Here is a 25,643-nt window from a genome sequence, read left to right as displayed (position 1 = left end):
CTTTTGGAGTTTGCAATCTAGTAAAAATAATTTAAATAAATGTAACACATAGTGCCTTGCAAACCTAGTAATCTCTTGGTTTTCATGACATTATTCTCCCAATTCTCCTCTACTTCTCTGACCTCTCCTTCTTAGTCCCTTTTACCAATTCATTTTTCTTTTCTTGTCCCCTAATTTTAGGTGTGCCCCTGTTGTGAGGAAGATTAGCCTTCCTTTCCTATTTTGAACTTGTCCCAAAGATATTTCAAACTTATATCAAAAAAGAACATATCTTCTCCAAAGTCCTCCCCTTCTTCCCAATTTTCCTAATTCTGTTGTGGGCACTACCATTCTTTCAATCATTCAGGGTTCATAATCTTGCCACATCCATGACTCAGCATTTTTTCTCACTATACACAGCTAATCAGTTGCCATATCTCACAATTTCCACCTTTAAAACACTTATCTACCCCTTCTCTCTACTCATATGGCCACTATTCTAGTTAGGGCCTTCATTATCTCTCTCCAGCAGAAAAGAGCCTAAATCCATGAGTCCTTACCTCAAGTCTCTCCCCCTCTTACCAAGACCCTCAAGGTGATTTTCTTAGGAGTGAAAATCTGTCTATGCCATTTCCATATTCAATCTCTATTGACTTTAGGATCTGGTATAATGCCCTCTAGATTAGCTTTTTAAAGTGCTTTACAATCAGACTCCAACCTATCTTTCCAACATCATATATATTCTTCCCCCCACATTCTAATCCAGCTGAATTGGCTTTGTTATTTTATCACACATGACACCCCATCTTCTATTTCTTTCCCTTTGCACTGATTGTCCTCATATGCCTTGAATACATTATCATTCCTCCTCGAAGTCTCAGAATCCCTTGTTTACTACAAAAATCTGCTCAAGCTCCAGGTTTTCATGAAGCTTTTTTGATTACCTCTCTTTTTCTATCCTCCCTGCAAAAAACATATTTTGTATTTGTTTTGTATGTATTTATACAAACATATATTTGTATATATTATTTTGTATACTTATTTATTCACATGCAAGTCTCTCCCAAAAGAAGCTTATTTGTCAATGAATATTTAAATTTTGTCTTTAGACCTAAACCTAACACAATGCCCATTGGGCTTAATATTTTTTTTAACCCTTATCTTCTGTCTTAGAATTGATACTAAGTATTGGTTCCAAGGCAGAAGAGCACTAAGGGCTAAACAATGGAGACAAGTGATTCTCCCAAGGTCACACAGTTAGGAAGTATCAGAGGCCAGATTTGAACCTGGGACCTCCAGTCTCTGGACCTGGCTCTCAATCCACAGAGCCACCCAGCTGCCCCAAGACCTAATACTTTTTAAGTATTTCCAGTTCAAATTCCTCTGGCATTCAAGGATTAAAAGATCCTCTACAGCCTAGCATCAGCCTATCTTTGCAACTATATATTACCCTTCCACAAACTATGCTCCAAACAATTTTCTGCCAAGAGCTATCAAACCTTTATGCTTTTTATTCAGGATATTCCTAAAATATCCTCCTCTCCTTCTCCTTGCGTTTTTAATTTCCAACTGTTGTCCAAAATTCATACATCCATAAAGCCTTGCATTGAACTTCCTTTGCTCTGGGTGCTATTCAGAATTTTCCTCCTCAGATCCCATATAGCATTTTGTTTTCTAACTCAACAATGGACCTGTCAATGTATCATAACTAATGATGTTGGTGTTTTATTTCTCCCACTGCATGGTGCTAACTATGCACACATTACAGACAGTTAATAAAAATGTTTATTATATTGTCTTGGACTTAATACATCTATGGTAATATGTTCAAATCCAGGCTTCATTTTTTTTTAAACTGAAAAATTGGAATACATCCAGGGAAAAGAGACTGGTATGCTAAAACTGGAGATGATGAAATACGGGGGGAAAACTAAGAATTTTAAGTCCAAAGATAAAATAACTAGAGGGCTTATGATAGCTGTCCACAAACCTGAAAAATAGCCCTGTAAAAGCCAATTTAGACTTGCTTGGAATTTAGCATCAAATGGAAGAACTAGGAGTAATGGACAAAAGTTTCAGGAATGCAGATTTTTTTTTTTAAACCCTTACCTTCTACCTTAGAATCAATACTCTGTATTGCAGAAGAGCAATAAGGGCTAGGCCAGTGATTCCCAAAGTGGGCGCTACCGCCCCCTGGTGGGTGCTGCAGCGATCCAGGGAAGTGGTGATGGTCACAGGTGCATTTATCTTTCCTATTAATTGCTATTAAAATTTTAAAAAAATTTAATTTCCAGGGGGCTAAATAAAATTTTTTCTGGAAAGGGGGCAGTAGGTCAAAAAAGTGTGGGAACTCACTGGGCTAGGCAATGGGGGTTAAGTGACTTGCCTAGGGTCACACAGCTAGGAAGTGTCTGAGACTAAATTTGAACCTCGGACCTCCTGTCTCTAGGCCTGGCTCTCAATCCACTGAGCCACCCAGCTACCCCCTAGATTTTTACATAAGAAAAAAAACATTTTTAAAAATTAAAACTGTCCTACAATGTCTGCCTCACAAGTAAAAAGTATTCATCTCTGGAGGACTTTCTGTACAGGCTAAATAAGAACTATCAGATTGCTATAAAGAGGTTTCTGTTTAGGTACAAATTTATTAAAATAACCTCTATGAGCAAGAAATTTTTAAAAAGATAATGAACTCAATTTGGACATGGTGAGCTCAAGTTGCTAGGAGTTTTTTTGTTTTGTTTTTGGTTTTTTTTGTTTTGTTTTGTTTTTGGCAAAATACAGCTCTAGAGCTCAGAAATATACAAACCTGGAAGGCAGCTATAGAATAATAGATTTGGGAGTCAATTTTTTAAGAGGTAATAGTTGAAGCTGTGGAAGTGAATGCTTATTAAAAAGAACAGCATAGAGAAATAAAGGAGCAAATGGTGAAATGTAGGGCAGAATGCTGGACTAATTTTGAATCAAAGACCTGAATTCAAAATATGCTTCCAATATTGTATGACTCAGGGGCAAGCTGCTTACCTTCCCTGGGCCTAAGTATTTCTTCACCTTTGTAAGTTCAAATCCAGACTAGATACCAGCTGTATGACCCTGGTTAAATCATTTAATTGTTTTGCCTCAGTTTCCTCATCTGCAAAATGAGCTGGAGAAGGAAATGGCAAGCCACTCCAGGATCTTGGCAAAGAAAATCACAAAGGCACATCTAAACAACAACAAAGAGTTAGCATTTATATTGCACTTTAAAGTTAGCAAAGCATTTTACAAGAACAGGAGAAAAACTTCAAGAATCTACACCTTAAGGAGTTGAGAAAAGAATTTAGAGAAAAACATTTAGAGATATAAAAACTAGGGAAAAGAAGAATAATCAAAAGATGGAAGGTGGTCACCAGTATTCAAAGTACTGTTGAGAAATCAAGAATAAAGACTGAACTTTTTAAAAACTGATTTGGTAGTAACTATGAAAAGAATATTTCCATACAGAAAGAAGCCAGATTGCAAGAGAGTAAGGAGAAAATGAATAGACAGTGAGAGGAAAAAAGCACTGGGCATTGATAATTGTATTGAAAAGTCTAGTGGTAAAGAGGAATGAGATTGAATTTCTCTTTTGGAGTAGAAAGGCAAAAGAAAAATTTGTTTAGTTACAGAACATAAACATGTTTGTAGGCATATCAGAAGGAAAGCATAGAAATGGAAAGATTAGAGATATAAGAGAAGAGCAATGTTTGACTAGGATCACAGTCCTCTAGGAGGTAGAACAAGATAGGATTGAAGGCACAGGTATGGAGATTAAATGTAGCAAGGGAGATAGTTATTCTGCTTAAGCAGGAAAGAAAATGGGAATAAACGATGATACTAGGCTTTTCAAACATTCAATCCAATCTGTCATAAAACATTACTTTTTCTCCTGAAATCTCTCAAAGCTATCTTTTCTCTCTATTTCTACCATTATCACCTCAATCTAGGTCCTCTTCACATCATCAATAGCTTCCTTCCAGATCTCTCTGCCCCTAGTCTTTTATCATTCCATTTCAACTTTTATTTTTGTTGTCCTTTTTCCAAACATTTTTCATTAAATTTCATTCCCCATTAAATGTGTGGTTCCCTAATAGCTACTTCATCAAATCTAAATTCCTGTGTATAATTTGAAAAGTGCTCCTGTAATCTGGCCCACTCAACCAAACAAGCCATATCCATCTACTCAACACAATCTGCTGTGGTTAGTCTGGTCTCTTGTCTCATACATAGGCCATGGTGATCAGTACCTCTACTGTTAAATATGCTCTTCATTCAAATCCCACTTTTCCTCATGCAACTAGCCTTCTCAAATTACATTCCATGGCACTAATCTCTCCCTTCTTTCAACAATTACACTTATGATCAATCCCTTTGTTCAATTATTAGTAGTACTTATTCTGTTTGTATGTAGTGCCCCAAAAGTTTTCATGTAATTTTAATAAGCAAAAAAAAAAAATTGTATAAATTTCCTGACTACATATTAAGCTAAGCAGGACCATATCTTAAAAAGTTTTCTTGCATTCCTCATGGCGTCTAAAAAATGTGCTGGGCAAATATTAGATGTTTAACATTTCGGAGATTTGTTATTTTATTGGTGAGAATATGCCTTCCATTACAATGGTCTCTGAGAATTGTTATAACCAAAAATTGAATTCCTCTACATCCAACCTTCTAATAATCCTAAATATCTTCTCTGAACTTAGCTAGGCTCTGAAAAGGGACATACAGTCCATTCAGGATCCATACTTGAAGTCTTTTTTAGATTAGTTAGAATATCTCAGGGCTTGTGATACGTTGGCAGTCTTCAACCAGGAAAGCATCCATGCTATGAGTCACTAGAGTACAAGATGGGCTGAGCTGCTCCTTGCAAGGCTTAACCATAATCTGTCTACTGATGTTTCCCAATATTAAAAAGCTAAAACATATCTAGTGATGCATCTTTATTGTGCCTATTTGCCTATAGTTACCAAATTTACTTACAAGTGATTTACTTATTCTGTCATTCATTTCTCTGCATGTACTTAGCCCAAAAGAAATATATTACAGTAAAAGCAGCTTTTTAATGCTGGTATATTGACTGTGTTTCAATACTTCATTACAGCTAATCCTATTTTGCCTTTTAATATTGAATATGATTTAGAAATAACATTGATGTCACTGCCTGAAATGTTGGTGTCACATTTATAGCCAATGCGAAACTCAGCCACACATAAAATAAGACTTAACTAACATTTGAGAGTGACCTCATGAGATAAGACCAACATTTGTAACCAACATCTGTCTAGTCTTAAAGACCATACTACCTTAAGAACAATAAATTTCAATTCTATAGACATTTTTCATTGATGATCTTTTGCCTTATTTTGCTGAGGAAAATCTTTTGCTGCATAAACAATTCCCAAATTTCTCTAGAGTTCAGTGTTGCACTGTACCTACAAAGGAAGTCTACCAGTCTGACTTCAGTTTTTCAATGTCTTCAGATACAACAAATTTCATCTCTACTATATTTGCTTAGTATGAGAAAAGTTGAATCAAGTATACTAAGTTGGATTCAAGACAAAGTTTCAAATTCTACCTCTGTCTACACCAATTTTTTTATTTTACAGATGAGGAAATGAAGGCCATGGGAAGCTAGTGACTTGCTCAAAGACACAAAGGTATTAAATTTGAACTTGGGTTCTGAAACCAGTCAGTCTTTCACTTTACTATGTTTATAGGCAAGTCACAACTCTGATCATTAACCATGTGTAAAATGATGATTACGATAGCTGATGTATCTACCTTGCAAAACTCCTTTTAAGGATCAAACAATAAAATATATTTAAAATATTTTACAAAACTTAAGGAGCTATATAACTATCAATTATTAGTAATTATTCATCAATACTGTAGATTGTAATGCAAGGTGGCTAACAGAAACTTTTTGCTTCTGTAATTTCTAATGGTCACAAAAAGTTAGAAGTCTTAGAATCTTCAGAAAGTCAGTTAGAACTTAAAGCTATAAATAGAGGTGAATTTCCAACTGATGAGGCTTTTGCCTTCTGGCTTTTGCTGTGACTGGAGGCTTTGCTTTGGCTTAGCCTGTTGGCTTCGGCCTTTTGGCTTGGCTTTGGCCTAATTGCTTTGGCCTTGGCCTGTGCTTATTTGTCTTGGGGAAATTTAAACCGATCTCATTTCTCTGGACCTCTCCCTGATCTCTCCATCTACATTCCCTTCCCTTCCCCTGAATTTCCTTTGGGCCCTGGGTGAAAGGAAGGGCTTGGTGATTGGAACACTGTGGGTTTAGTTTCTATAGATAAGTAGAGTATCCTCAAATAAGTTACCCTTAGTTTTAGTGATTTAATAAGGACTTTACTTAAAAGGCAGTCAAATCTCCCGACTAGGAGAGCAGGCTATCTTAGTCTAAACCTCTCCACAACCCATCCCCCACCATCACCCCTTCTCCCTAGCAGCAGTTAGAAAATCCTGAACCTCTTTCCCTTTGACTAACTTGAGATTAATAAATCCCCTTATTACCTACTCAAAGCCTCTGGTGAATCATTGTATCAAAAATTGAGACAAGGGCTAAAGAGGCAAGGAATCATTTTCTTTTTATTTCTTGAGAGAACTGGGGGCATCCATCTTGGCAGGTAGTATCTGGCTGAGACTTCCTACAACCAAAACCTAAACATTTCTTACTGCCCTAATTTCCTCCCTGTATTCTCTGTCTCAAGCCTCTGGGAATAAACCTGTTTGAGCTGCCTCTCCTACATACCCCATTTCCTTTATCTCCTATATACCTTCCTTTACCTTTATTCCTCCTCCAACCACCTTATAATCACCTAATATCCCCTTTATCCTTCCTCACACCCAAATGGCTTCATTGACCCACTCAGATTACCTTATTTACTTCTGTTAGCCACCTTGCATTACAAGACCTACCAGCTAGAAAAGATATTGAGGAGAAATTTTACTCTACAAATTTTCCTGTCCTTCTAACTCTACTCTCTTTGTCCTACTGAAGCCATACCATTGGACCTCATCCTGTTCTACTCATTCCTATTTTCCTGAAATCATTATTGAACTCTGAATAGGGAATTTTTGCCTTATGTTTCCTAAATCCAAACTCTTATCTCCACATCTTGCATTCTCCACTAAGGTCTTCATCTCCACCAGGTCCATAGCTACAGTAAGAAAGAACCCATTATCTTCCAAAGTAGCCTGACCCACTTTTGCATAAGTCTGTAATTCATATTCATATTCTCCTTCTCTCTCTGAGTGTGTGTGTGTGTGTGTGTGTGTGTGTGTGTGTGTGTATGTCAGGTTAAGTTGTCCTCTCTACAACTTTCAGGGTCTGTTCTGGGTTCTGCCTTATTGAACCAATAAACAAGTCAAATGTCTCTTCTAAACAGATAGTCCGGGACAGCTGGGTAGCTCAGTGGATTGAGAGTCAGCCCTAGAGATGGGAGATCCTGGGTTCAAAGCCAGCCTCAGACACTTCCCAGCTGTGTGACCCTGGGCAAGTCACTTGACCCCCATTGCCTACCCTTACCATTCTTCCACCTATAAACCAATACACAGAAGTTAAGGGTTTAAAAAAAATAAACAGTCTCTCAAATACTTGATTTGTGCCTTACCTTGTCTTTTCTTTTGCCAGCTAAATATTTCTAGCTGCACCAACTAATCTTTGTATGGCAAGATCTCAAAGCCCTTCACCATTGTGTTCTCCTAATTGATCAATGTACTTACTAAAATGTGGTGCCCAGCAAGACCATCTCATTTCCACTTTTCTGAGGTATTCTGAATCCATACTACATTCCTTGTATCTATTGTTTCAAAGTTTTTCTGCTCTCCTAAATTCCAAACCTCATCTCCATTCCCTATATGTTTCTTTCCCTTTTTTTAAAACTCTTAACTTCTATCTTAGAACTGAAATTGGGCAGCTGTGTGGCTCAGTGGATTGAGAGCCAGGCCTAGAGATGGGAGGTCCTGGATTCAAATCTGCTCTCAGATACTTCCTAGCCATGTGACCTTGGGCAAGTCACTTAACCCTCATTGCCTAGTCCTTACTGCTCTTTTACCTTAGAATCAATACATAGTATTGATTCCAAGATGGAAGGTAAGGGTTTAAAAAAAAAATTGAAATTACCTATCAGTTCCAAGGCAGAAGACTAAAGGGACTAGGCAATTGGGGTTTAAGTGATCTGCCTGGGGTCACACTGCTAAGAGGTATCTGAAGCCACAATTGAACCCCAGATCTCCCATCACCAGCCTTGGCTCTTTATCCACTGAGCCACCTATAGCTGTCCTCATTCTCTATCTATGCTCTCTAAGTTCAACTTCAGTTTCTATTTTACAGAGAACAGATAGTTGACATTAGTTCCCTCAATTCTCCTTCTTACCTCCAAATTTCTCTGTAGCTTCATCTTTTACTTATATACCTTTCTTATCTCCTTAATCCCAATATAAATTATTTAGAAAAGTCATGCCATTTAGTTCTAGCTGATGGTAAGTTCCAAAATATGGCCATACTAATGGGTGATTAATAATAATTGATATTTACATGGCATTTTTTAAAAGAACCTTATATATTATCCCACCCAATCTTCACAGGAACCCTGTAGAATAGATTCTAATCCCTCAACTTTTTTTGAACTTTATTCCATCAGTATAATCTTTCCTTGGGTCTTTAATACCTACCTTGTGGTATTAAAGATATTTTTTTGCAGGGATAGGAGAAGTAAAAGGGAGAAAAAAAAATGTTTAATAATGAAAATAAACTTTTTAAAAATTAAAAATAAGCAAAAAATAAGTGTCTATCCTTCCACTAACGCCTTCTGCCTACAAATATACTTAAGTTTTCCTTAACTTAAAAAGCCATTCCCTTAAATTTCAATGCCTCTAAAGATACTATTATCTTTTACTCTTATTATTAAATGTCTCCTAAGAACAGATGAATTTTGCTAGTTCTGCAACCTTACTATCCACTAAAATATCAACTTCCCACAATACAGCTTTCATCCCATGACTGTTATGTCCTTTCAAATGTTTTCAATAACCATTTAATTACCAAATTCAAAGCCCTTTCTTAATCTTCATTTTCCTGGATCTCCAGAGACTTCTAGTCAAACTTTCTCAGTCTTAGTCATTTTTGACTACTCCCTCCTTGAATCCCCATGTCAAGGTAGCTGCCAAGTCTAAAGGTTTAAACCTCTAAAGTATTACTTGCCATCAAGTCTTCTTTGCTTCCACTCTCAGTTAACAATATAGTCTAGATCCTCTAACCAGTTTCCCTATTTCCAATGCTTCATTCATTTCGTTTTACCCTTTTTGCCACTAGTAGAACAATAATTATTAATTCACATTCAGTCACATTATTCCACTGTTCAAAAACTTCAATGGCTTATTATTTGTCAAGCCAAATTCAAAATTCTTTAACTTGATATTCAAGGTCCTCCACAATCAAGCATGAACCTGTCTTTCTAATGAAACCTCCTATTTCATTGCCCTTTGCATAATATTCCAGAGTAGTGGATTTTATTCCTTCCCTTTCCCCCTAAACACATTTTCCAACTAATCTTTATGTTTAGAATGCCCTTTACTCCTTAAATCTCTGGCTGTCAAAATCTTGCCCATTCTTCAGCACTCAATATAACTGATAAACCTATGAAACCTATCACAAAGCTTTCTGCCAGAAAGTGTTCCATACTTGAAACTCTTATAGAACTTTTTTATAATCTCTTATGCATTTATTAAATTCCATTTTGTATTAGAGTTAAGGTCTTTGTGGAGAGACTTTCTCAGCTCCTTAACAATGTTCTTTGAGCACAATATGAGCTTAATAAATGTTTGGATCAAATTGAAATTCTAAAACAAACCATTACCTTCCCATGTTTATCTTTGGATAATTCAATCAAACTGCATATCAAGCCTAAGAAATTTGTCTTTAGATGCTAAGTGATGCTCATAGCATATGAAATAATTTTCCAGCTGATCACATAAAACCAATTTATAGATTCCTTTACTATACTCTCAAGCAGAACCACATAAAACAATCAGAATAGTACTAACCTTATTTTCCAAGGTTCTTATTCATTCTCTTCCTTGCACTTCATATATCTACTGCTAGAGACATATCTATTCATACTATTTATCATGCTTTATTAAGTTTTAAATCCACAGAATCTTTCTAGAAGGATAGAGATGCCATTCATTTTAGTTACTGGTTATCTAAAGTTTAACAAGAAAATTCTCTTATTACAATCTTTTTGTTGAAAATCTACATAAGTAGAATATAACAAATTGGATCTTATTTGCAGGTCAGGAAGTAGGATCTCAGGGCATTAATCTGAACATAAATTTTCACTGTATAAATTAGTTCAGAGGAGATAAAGTAGTACTCAATCTCTAATGTATTGCCAGGACATAGAACAACACCTGGCATAGTCAGCCTTTAATAAATGCTTATTTATTGACTGACCTGCAATGAAAGGTACACATGCATGCACTTTTTTCTTAAAGTTTGAAGTGGGGGGTGGGGAGGAAGGGGAAAGGAAGGGGGAGGAGGGAAGTAGATGAAATTTTGGGTTAGCCAGTATCCAGTTAACTGAAAGGTTCTGCACCAAGATATGCTAGTGGCAGGCAATAGGAGAATGCTCCCCAGTTGCTACAGTCTGCTTTCTTGTCTTTTTTTCTTCAGATGGTAATGATGGTCATAACTTTGAAATTAGTGACATTCTTGGCAGCACTCTGTATTCTGCTCTAAGATCGTCCTATTGACTCATGAGGCCTCCTCCTTGAGATGAGCAGGAAAAATATTAAGTTCAAGAACAGCAACCTTTGGCATGGCTCTGACATGCCTGTTTCCTAAAAAGTTGCTATCAACTCTATGTCATGTTATGGCAGATTCTCTACACTGTGCAAAAATTCAAATTTGATATTTCTATCCACGTTCATGCATGAAAATGTTTATGAAAAACATGAGCATTCCTGAAAATCCATTGTCTGTAGTCTCTAGATTTCTGCTGTAATTTTGCCAACAAAAAATTGGCCTCTCAATCACCATTATCAAGTACCTCTCATAGGTTCAATAACATGCCACATAATATCCTCACCTTTTATGACAAATATATTTTAAAATAAATATAAAATCTATCCCAAAACAATGTTCTTTATCATAAATGCATATATATGTATATATATATATCGATTCTGGATTTTGGATTATAGACCCTTCAAGGTACAAAACCAGTTTATATGTTAAGTTGATTGATTCAGATCCATTTCACTGGTATAAAGAACTCTCAGTGAAGAAATCCCCACTAATAATTTGAATTTAGTGCCTGGAAGAGTCACAGAGTCATTATATGTGAGAAACAAAGTCCTCAAACTCAGACTGTGGACACCAAGGCTAATGCTACGTCCACTACATAGTGTTGTCCTCCCAGGGGTATGTCAATAAATGTTTAACAACTGGCTCCCCAAGAGAAAAAATTGTATACATGACACAATTATGAAAGCTAATCTTCATTATTATATTTTCTCTAACACTTTAAGCCTAGACAAACAACAAAATGATAAATCAAGTCACAAATTTTAGTGTTTGTCATTTCTGAGTTATAAATGCTCCTGCTAAAAATTTAACAATCAATTTGAAGATTAAAAAAACTGGCTCCAGCACATCCCCGTGCTTCTCTAATATGTCTTTAGATATAAGCAAATAGCTCCTAGAAGAGTTAATCATAAAGTAAAATACTTTTTAACAAATTGTGCTCTCTGCTGTTCACTCAAAGCCAGAAGGATTTTTCTATTTTTGAAGTTCTCTCAATAGTTTATAATCTTTCCTTAAGGGCCAGAGGCTGTATTATTTGAAACTGTGCATCTCCAATGCTTAACCCAGTGACTCTAACAGCTTAACAAATGTTTTAATATACTTAATGTCTAAACTGAATTAAAAAAAATAAGTAGGTATCTGGTTCTGTGAAAACCCACAAAAAGATGTATAGTGTTATGTTTAAACTCTGGGAATGTTGGTCTCACCTTGATTGACAAGGGAGACAGTTGGAGACATCAGAATGTTCCTAGAAGCCATGAGACAGGGGCAAAAGTCGGTTGGCCTGAGAGTATAAATACCCCAACAGCCATCTGGAAGGGGCTTTTGACATTTGATCTTTGGTTCTCTCTGAATCTCCCTAGATCTTTAGGCTTCTGAATCATCATAGCTATTTAGGTCTCTGGGCCCGGGTGGTGACCAGGAAGAGGGAGGTAGAAGAAGAAGAAGAAGAAGTGTGGATTTTCTTAAGGGTGGTTACTTCCTGAAGGCTGTGCAGGCTAATATATCACAAACTGACAATAGGAAGCTGAGAGAAATCAGATACAACTACATCCAACAGGGTAATCTCTCTGGTTTGGCAGTGGTCAAGCTGAATCAGAGAGGTTGTGAAGAACAAGAGCTCCAGCTTACAAATCAATAAGCCTCCAGTCCTGAGGGATTATAGCCTATAGATAACAGTTTGACAGGGTCTCCAATCCCCAATCCATATCCTGATAATCCTTTCCCTAATTAAGATCAAAGATAAATATTTAATAAGTACCTTCCCGAGTGGTCATTACATCACGACCCTTGGGGAGGGAGCAAATGCAGTCAGATGAACAACGTGATCCAAAGCTAATCAAAGCCCAATACTAATAACTGATCCAACCCAGGTAGAACCTGAAGGGTTACCCATCCACCTGACCAGTTAGGGTCCTACCTGGGCACTTATTTAAAAAGAGGAATTATACCATCAAGCAAACGTGACTGAGTTGGTGTTTCCCCAGTCGCCAGCAACCTAGGGGAATGCAAAGACACAGCTTCCCTCACCAATATCTATATATCCCCTAGGAGTATAGTAGTATCTCTTTATTTCTTTATAACAATAGCAAAAACAGCACTGAGTGCAACAGCATTAATGCATTAACTTCTAAAATACTGGCATACTGCTATTGTCATCACTTCTGTTTTCCTCCCAGTCCCCCTTTTCCTCTGTGCAGACCCTCTCCAACACCTACTCTCAAAATGAATGGTATAGAATGAGTGAATGCTGTTAAATATCTACATCCAGTAATTTTATGTAAGTTATTTAATGACTCAAAATTCTATTAAAGTAAACAACATGATGTGTAACAAATGTTTGCTATTTAGCCATTTAGTAATTCTTATGAGTACAATAGTAAACTATAATTTAATTCTTCAAAATTAAGTCCCAAGATATTGCTCCTCTCTGATTTCAACTTAAATTACAGAATCTGAAATTAGAAAGTACCTCAGTGGCTATCTAGTAGCAACTCATTCACACATGAAAGGAATAACATTAGACCATACTTAACAAGTGATCACCTCACTTCTGCTTGAAAACCTCCAAGGAAAGGGAACCCTTTGAAGCAACTCAAATGGGTTTTTGACAGCTTCAATTGTTGAGAAAATTTTCCAGAAGTGAAGCCAAACTTTGCTTCTTTACAACTTCTATTCATTCACAGTTCCTGGACCTCTTCTTTGGGACTAAACAGTATATGTCCAGTCCCTCTTCCATATGACAAGCCCTTCAAATAACACAACTGTCATGTCCCAAGTCTTCTCTTCTCTACACTAAATATATCCAATTCCTACAACTTATCCTGTTGTCATGAACCCATGGCTTCTTTACTCTCCTGGCTATCCTCCTATGAACTTCCTCCAAATTACAAATGTCCTTAAAATGTAAAACCTAGAACTGAATACAATAATCCAGATGTAAGAACCCTTCCCCCCCCCCAAAAAAATAACTAACTTTTAGGGCTACTTCACACTGCTGATTCATATTGAGTTTATAGTACACCAAAACTACCCAATCTTTTTCAGAACTTGTCTACCTATACCCCTCCCATTTCATGTTTGTACCTAAGTGCAAGATTTTCAATTTATACCATTGGATTTCATCTTATTAGTTTCGAGACAATGCTCTAGAATTTTGAGATTCTTTTGGATCCTCTCCACCACCCTCCAGTGTATGGTTCAGCAATCACACCAAGCTCTGGGTCACCTGCACTGGTGAAGAACATGTTCTATAGGCCTTTATCCAAGTCACAAATAAAAATGTTCAATAGCTCAGAGTCAAACATAAATCCCTGAAGTATTCACTAGGAAACTTCCAGAATATTTACCACAGCTATTAATTATTCTGAGTTTTGTCATCTTAACCGTTCTGAATCCATTTGATTATATTATTGCTTAATATAACTGTCTTCTACACAAGACCATCAAATGTATTATGAGATACTATATCAAAAGCTTTGCTAAAATCTAGATTAACTATATTTATAGCACTGCCCTCATTTACTAGTTTAGTAATCCTGTAAAAAAGGAAATAAAGGTTAGTCTAGCATGACCTTGTTCTTCATAAAGTCATGTTCTTTGTAATCACTATTCCCCTTCTAAATGCTCACCAACCATCACTTGCTTTGCATATACAGAGCTGTTTATATTTTATAAACAAATTAATCCAGAATTAATGTCTATCATATAATGGCATTCAATTATTATAGAGACATGATTATATACTTTACTTACTGGTTTTTAACCCTTTGATCAGTTTTGAGTATAATGCTAATGATTCAGTATCTGTATGTCTCATTTTTAGTTTTAGAAATGTACAGGCATGTTAATAAAGATACAATGTTCAATATACAAAGTTTTCTGTTTTAGACAATTCATTTGAAGATTGTTAACTGCTAGTGTACTCCTTTAATGACTACAGCTTTTACTATCTAAAATAATAAAAACAAGAGTAATTCAAAGAAAATATCAACTTCTCATTACTTCAGTGATCTAAATAAAATACTGTGAGAAGTAATCAACCTTGAAAATAACATGACAATACACATTACTAGAAATATGAATAATGCATATAAAACCTTTAATTGTAAAGTCCATTATTTTGGAATTTTTTAAAGTGCGACTTACATGTGCTACATTTGATGGTCGGTTAATCTGCTGAATATCAGCACTATTAGTAATATTTCTCAATGTCCGTACAGCTGGACTCCAAGTAGCCATCATTTCTGGTCTTTCAGAGCTTTGGAGACCCTGTCCTGAAGCCATTAAATTACTTCGGACATCTGGAGGCAAAATGTTGCTTGGAACTGGTGGGACATTGGCACATAAATTAATTAAACCAGACTCCTTTCCCTGAGGAAGTCTGCGCTTTGCTGCAGCTATCTGTGGGACTTCAGCTGGGGTCCAATTCAAATTTCTCTCTTGTTTTTCAGGTGAAGAGTCTGAGGAATCATCAAACATCAATTCCCCTTTTGATTTTTCAGTGTTTGATTTAGGCGAGAATGGCTGGTCACCTAATGTTGATCCTTCCTGAGAACTTGCAGGACTTGACAACTTTTCATCTGTACTGCCTTCATTTTGAGAATCCTGTTCTTCATTTTCCCCTTCATCCTCCTCCTCCTCCTCCTCCTCCTCTTCTTCCTCCTCCTCTTCTTCATAAATAATTAGACGAGGATGATAAAAGGCTTCCTCCTTTTTACTTTTATCAGATATTGAATCCAGGACCCAGTCTGGTGTCACAATTTTAATGCTTTCTCGTTTAAGAGCACATTCATATTTTTCCTGAGGAGAAAATAAAAAATAAATTAAAAGCCCTACAATTCAGTTTCTCTCCTTTCACTACAACTTGGTAATCAAATAATTTCCTGGAAGCCTGTATAAATAAAAATGGATTATAGCCTTCATGCCACCATACAGAAGAACCTCTGTTGATCTATATAACTAAAAACAATTCTGAGATGATTATATTAATCTCAACTGTAGAAATAACCTAAATTTCCAATTAGTCACAACACACAACTCAAAACAACAAAAACATTATCTTTCAATGACTAGAGGATTCATCACTTTATATATTCATGAAAAGTTCAATGTAGAACAAATTTAAACAAATCCTATACTTAAAAACAGAAAGGGCCCTTTCTTCTTTTTTTTTTTTTTTTTAAAAAACCCTTAACTTCTGTGTATTGGCTCCTAGGTGGAAGAGTGGTAAGGGTGGGCAATGGGGGTCAAGTGACTTGCCCAGGGTCACACAGCTGGGAAGTGTCTGAGGCCAGATTTGAACCTAGGACCTCCCGTCTCTAGGCCTGACTCTCAATCCACTGAGCTACCCAGCTGCCCCCGAGCCCTTTCTTTTTTAAGAAATGCTTATGGCAATTTTCTTTTTGCAAAAGTATATTTTTACATATATGATTTTAATAAAGTACACTTCTTTTAGAAAATATAATGATGATATATCTCTTTTAATATTGCAACTTAACTGGACTGGGGAACAAGAGCTAGAAAGAATTATTTAATAGTAAAGGAAAACAAGGAATAGAGTTTTTAGAGAGGGACTCAACTTATGATTTCATTAATACAATAAAGAGGACTTGCATAAGGAAATTCCTTCTCCCAAAGCACTGACACCCTTTCTAGAAATTAAAATCTTAAGGAAGTTGCTTAGGGCACTCTTACAGGCTAATTAACTTTCTTATGGTCACAAGGTCGGAGTGTGTCAGACATCAGACTTGAACCTTTTGGCTTCAAAGTCAGCTCCTATCTACTAAGTCAGAATGCCTCTCAAAGGAGGCCAAAGAAATGTTTAATTCAACTATGGTCAAGGAGTTAATGCATCTAACTCTTCCACATGGGCTTTATCTTTGACTACTATTTTTTCTGTACTATTGCCCCTTTGATGACCTTATCTGCCTCAATGGCTTCAATAACCACCTTTAGAATGATACTCCTAAATCTATAGATTCTGCCCATATCTCTAACTTTGAACTAGATTTCCAACATCTGCTGGTCATTACCACATGAATATCTTGTCGAATTTAACACTTCTATAATCTAACTCATTTTCTTCTGAAAATCTATTTCCCTATTTCTGTTTGTGGCCTCACCATCCTCCCACAGCTACTCAGGCTTTAAAACTTCAGAATCATAATTCAATTCAACATTTATTAAGCACATACAATATATAACACATACATGCCTAGCACTCAGGAGACATTTTAATAATTGGTAATTTCCCTAAGTGTTAATACCCCCTTTATGTATTGTCTTTTTACCTTCACTTAAATAGAATCTTTATGAATAAAAGAAAAATAGAACCAACCTTCTAGAGAAGAGCCTTAACAAACTAGCAAGGGTGTTGGTTCCTTGAAAAAAAAAAGGACAAACCAGTCCATCCCCAATCATAGTCAAAATCTTTTCAGACTGGTATACCCTCCAGCATGTGCTTTCAGGTGTCACCAATATAATATTGAAAAATGAATATTATACCAAATGTAATATTAGAAATTTGTTTGGAAATATATTAGTTTAAAAAAAAGATTATTGTGGTCACCTTTTATAAACATAATTAACCCTTAAGTCAATGATTTTAACAATTAAATTTTATTATAAATGTAGTCTAAGAAAGAAATAAAGAGGGAAAGAAATTTAAAAAATATTTCCTCGCCTACCAGTTCACCTTAGCCACCAACCTCCAGAGAGAGAGAATCCAGCCCAGAACTCCAGCCCAAAAAAACCCTTTTCTCCACACCACTTCCTTTCACTGTGGGCTGCTCTAACACATCTCAGGATCAAAGTCTCTCTGACCCGGACTTGTAACCCTGTGTTCTGGGTCATGCTCCTAGGGCTTGTTCAGATGAGTAGAAAGTTCACAACCCTAGGAGAAAGGGGTTCTTTTTACACAATACCATTATGAGGCATCAAATTAAGACTTTAAGACACTGAGAACACAAAAGTGAAGCAACACAATCCATGCCCCAAAGAAGCTACTAAGCTAATAGGAGAATCAGATACATATATAAGTAAGTACAAAAAAGTAGGTGATAAGAACAAAGAAGTCCTATAATAATTTGAAGAAGGGAACTGCTTTCAATCAAAGTAAGCATGTAAAGCTTCATGAAGATGACAATTCATGGGCTGAGAAGAGAAAGATTTCAACAGGCAGAAATGTGTGTGTGTGGGGGGGGGGGGGGGGGGGCAGTGTTTCCAGGAATAGAGGAAAACCTGCAAAAATGCTGAGTGGGGAAAAAGATAAGATTAAGAAATTACTAATATGGCAGTATAATTTGTATAGAGTATACAAAGGGAAAAGTATGAAATAAAGCTAGAAAAGGTAGGTCATAGCAGGCAAGACTATGAGACTATTGGAGGAACTTAAGGTACTTTAAAGTGATATTGAAAATATTCAAAATTTGCAGTCAGGGAAGTAACAATCAGATCTATGCACACCAAGATTTCTCAGGCAGCTATGAGAAAGTTAGAAATGAGAGGCTAGATTGAAGCAAAGAAGTCAGTTAGGAAACTGTGATAATAGTTCGAGTAGAAAGTACTGAGCATATGGTCTAGTTCAGTGATGAAGAACCTTTTAGAGAGGAAGTGTCATGCCCCCCCTTCCTTACCCCACATCAGGGAGCGAGGAAATTGTTCCTATTAGAGTGATTGGTGGAGGGGTGAGTGAAATAAGGAATGTCCTCAGCGACTGTAGAGGGGAGGTGAGTGGCCTAAGTGCTCTGCTCCTCTCCAGCTCTGCTGTCTATGTGAGCTGCCCACCCTTCCCCTCTCTGTGTTCCCATTGGGCTACTGGGCAAAGGGCCTGGGGATGTGAAAAATGTCATCAGGCATAGTGGAAAGGGGAAGGGGAGCAGCTCCGCCCAAGTCCCTCTGCCTTTCTAGTAATGAACTGCGGGGGAGAGGGAGCAGCCACGTGCACTCAGAGAGTGCTCTGTGTGCCATAGGTTCACCATCACTGGTAAAGTTGATAAAAAAGGAAAATGACAAATATCAGAAGGGTTGTAGGAAATGTACTATTGGTGGAAATGTGAATGGTCCAGCCATTATCAAAAGTAATTTGGAATTATGCCTACAAAATTATTAAATTGTGAATAGCCATTGATAAAGCAATATTAATACTAACTACTACTACAACATAACACAAAGATCAAAGAAAGAAGACAAAGATCCACATGTATAAAAATACTTCTAGCAGTTCTGCTTATAATACCAACAAACTGGAAACTAAAGGAGGGGGATCCATCAATTGAAGAATGACAGAAGAAATCAAGGTACATGAATGTAAAGGATTATTATGCCATCAGAAACAATGAAGTTGAAAGTTGTAGAGAAAATTGGAAAGACTTGAATGAACTGATGCAGTGAAGTGAACAGAACCAGGAAAACAATTTACATAATAACAACAACCTTGTAAAAGACAAAACTCTAAAAAGACTTAAGAACTCTGGTCGATGCAATGACCCAACACAATTGCAGAAAACCCACTATAAAAAATGCTGCCTACTTCCTAAAAGAGAAAGAAAAGGCAGAAGAGAATAAGTACTTACTAAATGTCTACTATGTACAATGCACTAGATACTTTACAAATATTATCTTTTGATCTTCTTAATACCCCTGTGAGGCAAGTGCTATGCTCTTTTACACTTAAAGAAACTATTTAGAAATTTGTTTTGCATAACTATGTAATAAGAGATTTGTTTTTGTTATGTTTTGTTTTTTCCATTTTTCAACTTGAGGGTGGGGGGGGGAACAAAAGGAAAAGTAGATGCTTGCAAATTTTTTTTAAAAGTTGAAAAAATGTAGAGGTGGGAGCAGAGTTTATATTTTTTTAGTTCACTCTGGGGTATTAACCTCAAAAGGTTATTCAAAGTATAATGATATAAATACCAGGAAGGCATGGTTTTAGTATTCCTCTGACCACTCACCAAACACATGGCCCTGGAGGTGTCACTTTTAAACTTTTGTGACACAAATTTTGTTTCGTTTTGTTTTTTAAAGAGAGAAGAGAGTAGACAACAGTATAATACACTTTTAAATGACTTAAAGATTACTGCTAGACCAGATGTTATCTCATTGTGGCTCTCAAGATGTAAAATTTTTTATTCTACTCAGGAACAGAACAAATACTTGACCTGTTTTAAAGAAAATCGTACCAATGAGTTCAAAGATGTCACAAATACCTGGATTCCAATGAAATTAATAAAGTGATAACCAAGCAATTATAGGTCTGGAAGGGACACTGGAAAAAACAAGCTTTTAGTAGCAATTCTGCAAGTATGTTGTCTTTTTTCCAATGAACTCAGTCAACCAGCATTTACTAAATGTGTACTATGAGCTAGATACGGTACTAGGGATACAAAAAAGGTAAAAAATAATCCATGCTCTCAAGGAGTTCATGGTCTAAAAGGGAAGAGAATATGCATAGAATCATGTACAAACATGCTAAAAAAGGAATAAATTTTGGGAAGGAGATTAAGGGGAATCTCAAAAGGAAGTCACTAAGATTAAGAAAGGCTAGGAAAGGATTCTTGCAGAACCTGAAACTTGACGGAAGAAGCCAGGGAAGTGAGAAGGAGGAGGAGGTAAGGAAGAAACCACTCCAGACATTAGGGACAAAAGAGAATGAAAATGCAGAAAATCTGGAGAAGTGAAAGGAATTCTCCTTCTAAAATGAGAATTTAGAACTTCAAAAGGAAAACTTTTCTAGTGTCCAATAAAAATTAATAAAAAGGTTATGACTGCAGTGTATATTGTTGTGAGGAAGATTAATAAATTATTTAGGAGACTTAGCAAGCAGGGCTGAAGGATTCTAAATGGAAAGGGGAAGCAGGAAGTGTTGCTTCTCTCTCTGAGAAGGACTCCATGTTGGCTGGGGACAAGTTGTAAGTGACCCCCTGGGAGACCTCAGAGGAAGTGAAGTTTGTACCCTGATTTCCTGGGATCCAGAAGGAAGATAGTCATCTGCTTGTGGGAGATTTTTGGTTGAGACTTTAAAACCCAACCTGAGCTGCTGGTTAACTTGGGCTGGTTTAATTCCCAGATCTACCCACCTGGAGGAGTACAGACTGTGGACCTGGAAGAGCTGCAACATCACTGGAGTGTTACAGGACTCAGCAGTGAGGATACCCACTTCAGTCCTGCTAATCTTTGTGCCCTGTCTTGCTTAGTTCTTAGTTCAGTGTATTTAAGTCCATTCTCTGACCCTGTGGTTTGTCCTTAGTCTGGAAGTATAGAAAGCCCTATTCCCATCCTTTAGAACAGTGGTTCCCAAACTTTTTTGGCCTACTGCCTGCTTTCCAGAAAAAATATTACTTAGTGCCCCGTGGAAATTATGAAGCTATTTACTGAATTCAGAATAGAATGTAATACAAAAAAAAGTGTGGCCATCACCGCACCACTGGATCGCTGCAGCACCCACCAGGGGGCAGTAGCCCACTTTGGGAATCACTCTGCTTTAGACTAGTTTTCTTTAATTAAACCTGTGTTTATAAACCCTCTTGTCCATATCATTCACTTGCTAGTTTCTCACACTCCCTGGCTAGGTGGACTTGTGTTGGCAGTTAAGCCTTCTAACTGCCAAAACCCCTTCTGTTTCCCAGCATTTTATTTATATATATATATATATATATATATATATATATATATATATATATATATCCTTCCTGCCTCTAATACATCCTTCTACAGAACCCAGTTAATTAGTTATTTTAATTAAGTTTAATTAGTAAAACCCCTGTTTTACCCACTTACTTCAATATTGTTAAATAAGTTTCTTATATTTTTTACTTGGACTATGTCATCAAGCAATAGTAACTATAACCATATTCACCCAATTTTCCTTTTGCTCTAAGGAAATCATCCACTTGCAATAAAAATTTAAACTTTAAATAAAAATTTAAAAATAAACATTAAAGATTACAATTGTACATTTTGGGTTTTCCAGATATTTATAAATTGCTTATCCTCAAAAGCTTCTATAAAATGGGAAAGAGAAACTCCTTGATACAGAGTGATGACATTTATTTTTTAATGGTCTTCCACTTTAGTACATCTATCATACCATAGCTATTTTCCCTGTTATCCCCCTTTTTAGATTCATTGCTTAAAGGAATTTTGGTGAAAATGCTGTCCTTCAAAGAAAATGGTAAATTATACATAATCATTTTGTTTTGGTCTACCTAAAATTAAATAGTCAAAACAATTCTCTGTTAAAAAGAATTTACTTGCTTTCAAAAAGTTAATAGAATTATTTTTAAGGATAAAAGAAGCTTCACCTTATATTCCAAAATAATAAATTATACTTTGAAAATATTTTTAGAAGAAAATCTAGTCTATTTCTGGTAGGTTTGAACCTAAAATGCAGTATTTCCTAACTGATTTTCTATTTTATGTTAATTCCATTCTGTAACTGATCCTATTCTGTAACTGTCTGAGTCTTGTTTCTTTGTCTCCAAGTTATGTTCACGAGTTCATGAACTCAGGAGTTCAGTTTTTCTCTCTCAATTAGTTTAAAATTCAGATGTTCTACAAACACTTTAGTTAAATAAATGTATTATTTCTATGCACAATTAAGGTAGACTTGTTATCTTACTAAAGAGCCTTGCATCCCATGTACAATTAAGAAGATCAGTTATCTCATTAGTGAGTTTTGAAAGATGCAGGTGGGCACTGTGAAGCCTGTTATCTGCAATACTGGCCATCTTTCAAGAAAGTCTGGTCTATTACTGCTATGATACTAACTAGCCACAGAAGTGGACACTACCAATGAACATTAAAATGGAAAGGAGAGGTTGTTGCTAGCCCTGCATTCTAGACTTGCATCCAATCTTGTTATATTACATCATCTATGATATTTCAGATTTTGTAACCAATCATATTGTTTTCTATCTATGATGCTTCCTGTTTTTTAATCTTCTTGTACTTCCCCAAACTACATGAAACCTAGAAAACCCTATTTTGTGATCTTTTGGCTGATTGAGGAGCCAAAGGAACAATCCTGACTGATAAATTGAACATGCTCAGAACTTTCTGCCTCTTTTCACTTTCATTTCAATCAAAACAAAACTGATGGTTTCTTGATGCCCTCAGATATCTAACATTAAGTTATTTCATGTTAAAATTTAAAGGGATGTTGAACAAGGAATTTAACTCAAGACCCAACAAGAGTTTGGAGTTTAGGTAACAAAAAGTCTGCTTCATCAAATAGAATGCTCATCACTTAACTTTCTGCAGACCCTCAGAGAATCATTTTCCCCAAACCATTCCATCTTTAGTCCACTCCCATCTACAAAGTTTCTTTTCTCCAGTGGGTCAAAGGCAAATACAAGAAATATTTCCACTAAATAAAGTCACCAGAGACCTCCTTCTTCCCATCTTTACCTTTAAGATATGGATGAGGAAAAGAGAATAGGCCCATAAGTAGTAAATCCTTATCTTAACCTCTTCAAAGCATGGGAAAAGGCAATTACCTTACTTAGACAAGAGGTATTTCCCCTAAGTCTGGTAAGTACTCTTAATCCATTTTCCCTAGGCCAAAACGTTCATTCTTAACCTTTTATGTACTTCAAGATATTAGGCCTAAGGTAGCAGCTGGATGGCTCAGTGGATTGAGAGCCAGGCCTAGAGACAGGAGGTCCTAGGTTCACATCTGGCCTCAGATACTTCCCAGCTGTGTGACCCAAATCACTTAATCCCCATTGCCTAGCCCTGTAACAAATAAAAAAATTAATAGAAGGATATATATAAAAGATATTAGGGTTTAAAAAAATTTTTTTAAAGATATTAGGCCTAAGATAAAGGGGGAAAGGACTAGTGAAGGGTATCATTTCCCTAAGAAGTGCTAGTCCTGATAAGGTTTCTTTCATTCAGTCTGAAAAAGACTTAAGACAATATTAATTTCTCAGTATTTTCAGCTGAATTAAAAATATGGCTTTAACTTGTCTCAATTTATACCAAACTTTGGGATGATTAAAAAAAATCTTTAAATTTACAGTTAATCTAGTCATATTTATTTCTATTTATCACAGACTACTTTTCCTAACTGAAATATATAAAGGAAAGTGAACTAATTAACTCATCAGGTTAACTAGTTCTAGTCTGCTTTTTGATAGTAATTTGATGCATGAGATTAGACAATCTTAATTAACCTACTCAGTATCCTCCTTTGTAAAATGAGAACACCTACCCAACCTACCTTGCTGAGTAATCATATATATCCCAGAAAAACATCTTGAAAGAGCTTTGTAATTATATGCAACTGCAACAATGTAAATGAATACATCAGTAAAAGGAAGTTGAAGTGTTAACTGAAAAACTAATGAAGATCTAAGAGAAGGGATAATGAAAATAACCTTTCTCATGGCAGAGAGGTGAAAGACTACTGAGAGAAAATTGTATATGATGTCAGACAGTTTCTACTGGATGCTTTTATTTAATTGTCTTTCTTTGTCTCAAGAAAAAACTGAGGGCATAACTATGATGTAAATGCAAAAAGCATCAATAAAATGTGTTTTTTAAGTGCTCTAGAGATTCAAGATGTTACTAATTTCTATATCTACCAAAGGAAAATCTAATAACTACAATAGGTAGTAATGGAAAAAGTATCCCTATTGATAGAAGCATTTTTAAGGTTTGTCATTTCATAGTATTATTTTAATTTTATGCCATATCTCAATAAAACATCTATTAAGTGCTTATTATGTGTCAGGTATCATACAGGTACAAAGAATGAAACAACCTCTACTCACAAGGAGCTTACATTCCAATAAAAAAAAAAACACATATAATAAAAAGTTAATACATATAAAGTTGATTTGGGACTGAAAAATTAGTAGATGGAGAGATCAGCAAAAGTTTCAGGAAGAAAATGGTGTTTGAGCTGAAGAGAGAGTCTTAAGGAAGCAGATAAAAAGAAAGAGTACATTCTAGTCAGGTCAGGGGGATAGACTAGTGCTAAGGCACTGAGAGGAGAGTCAGAAATCTTCTGAGGGATGAATAGAGATAAGACCAGTTTGTGTATCATACAGGAGGAGCAAGTAAGGTTCAATATGACTGGGAAGATAGTCTGGAGCCAGATTGTGATGTGCTTTAAAAGCTAAATAGAAGGATATATTAAATATAGTATATCCCAGAGGCAATCAGAAGTCATTGGAATTGACTAAATAAGGCGTCATGATCAGAGAAGGGCTGCAGTAAAATTACTTTGTTAGCAATATGTTGACTGGTGGTGAGATACCTGAGGCAGGAAGACCAATTAAGATGCTATTGCAATAAACAAGATAAAGAGTAGATGAACGTCAGAAAAGGGGTCCAAGAGCTCAATAATCTTACTATCTTAGAAACAATGAATTCTTATATTGATTGGTTACACTGTCTTAAAAGTATACATTCACAACAAAAATGTATAATTACTTCAATTTTTTTTCAATATTCATATTTTTGAATACAGGGTCAAAGAAATAAGTATTATCTTGATGTCTTACTAGTAAAACTAAACTGGTAAAAAATTATCTATGAATTTTAACTCAGAATATCCTAAAATGTAGAATATATGTAAATAACAGCTGTGACCCCAAAACAAGTAATTCATCTTTAATTTCAACCAGTTTATTTATGAAGGATCCAGAAATGTCTGAAATTTTATCTATAATAGTACAGGAGATGAATGTCACATCTAAGTTGCTGGTAAAAAGTAGCATGATATATCTCTCAGGAGAAATAGGCTTTATTCCCTTGAAAGTGGACATTATCATATTGAAGACCAATTTATTGGCCATCTTAAAATCTTTTTTATAATTGTTATCGATAA

At 35.9% G+C, this 25,643-nt stretch overlaps 1 protein-coding gene across 1 annotated transcript in view; it reads right to left on the bottom strand.

Annotated features, from left to right (window-relative positions):
* Positions 1 to 25,643, bottom strand: part of PAXIP1 (PAX interacting protein 1) — a 127,996-nt gene that overhangs the window by 38,416 nt on the left and 63,937 nt on the right. Inside the window, exon 7 of the mRNA XM_044678958.1 lies at positions 14,957 to 15,610. Within this exon, the coding sequence (XP_044534893.1) occupies positions 14,957 to 15,610 (654 nt within the window). The remainder of the gene's footprint in view (positions 1 to 14,956; positions 15,611 to 25,643) is intronic.

Source organism: Gracilinanus agilis, chromosome 5, assembly GCF_016433145.1.
Source record: "Gracilinanus agilis isolate LMUSP501 chromosome 5, AgileGrace, whole genome shotgun sequence".
In the NCBI taxonomy this organism is placed as follows: domain Eukaryota; kingdom Metazoa; phylum Chordata; class Mammalia; order Didelphimorphia; family Didelphidae; genus Gracilinanus; species Gracilinanus agilis.
The sequence above is the reverse complement of the archived record's forward strand: the minus strand, read 5'-3'. Positions and strand labels throughout refer to the sequence as shown.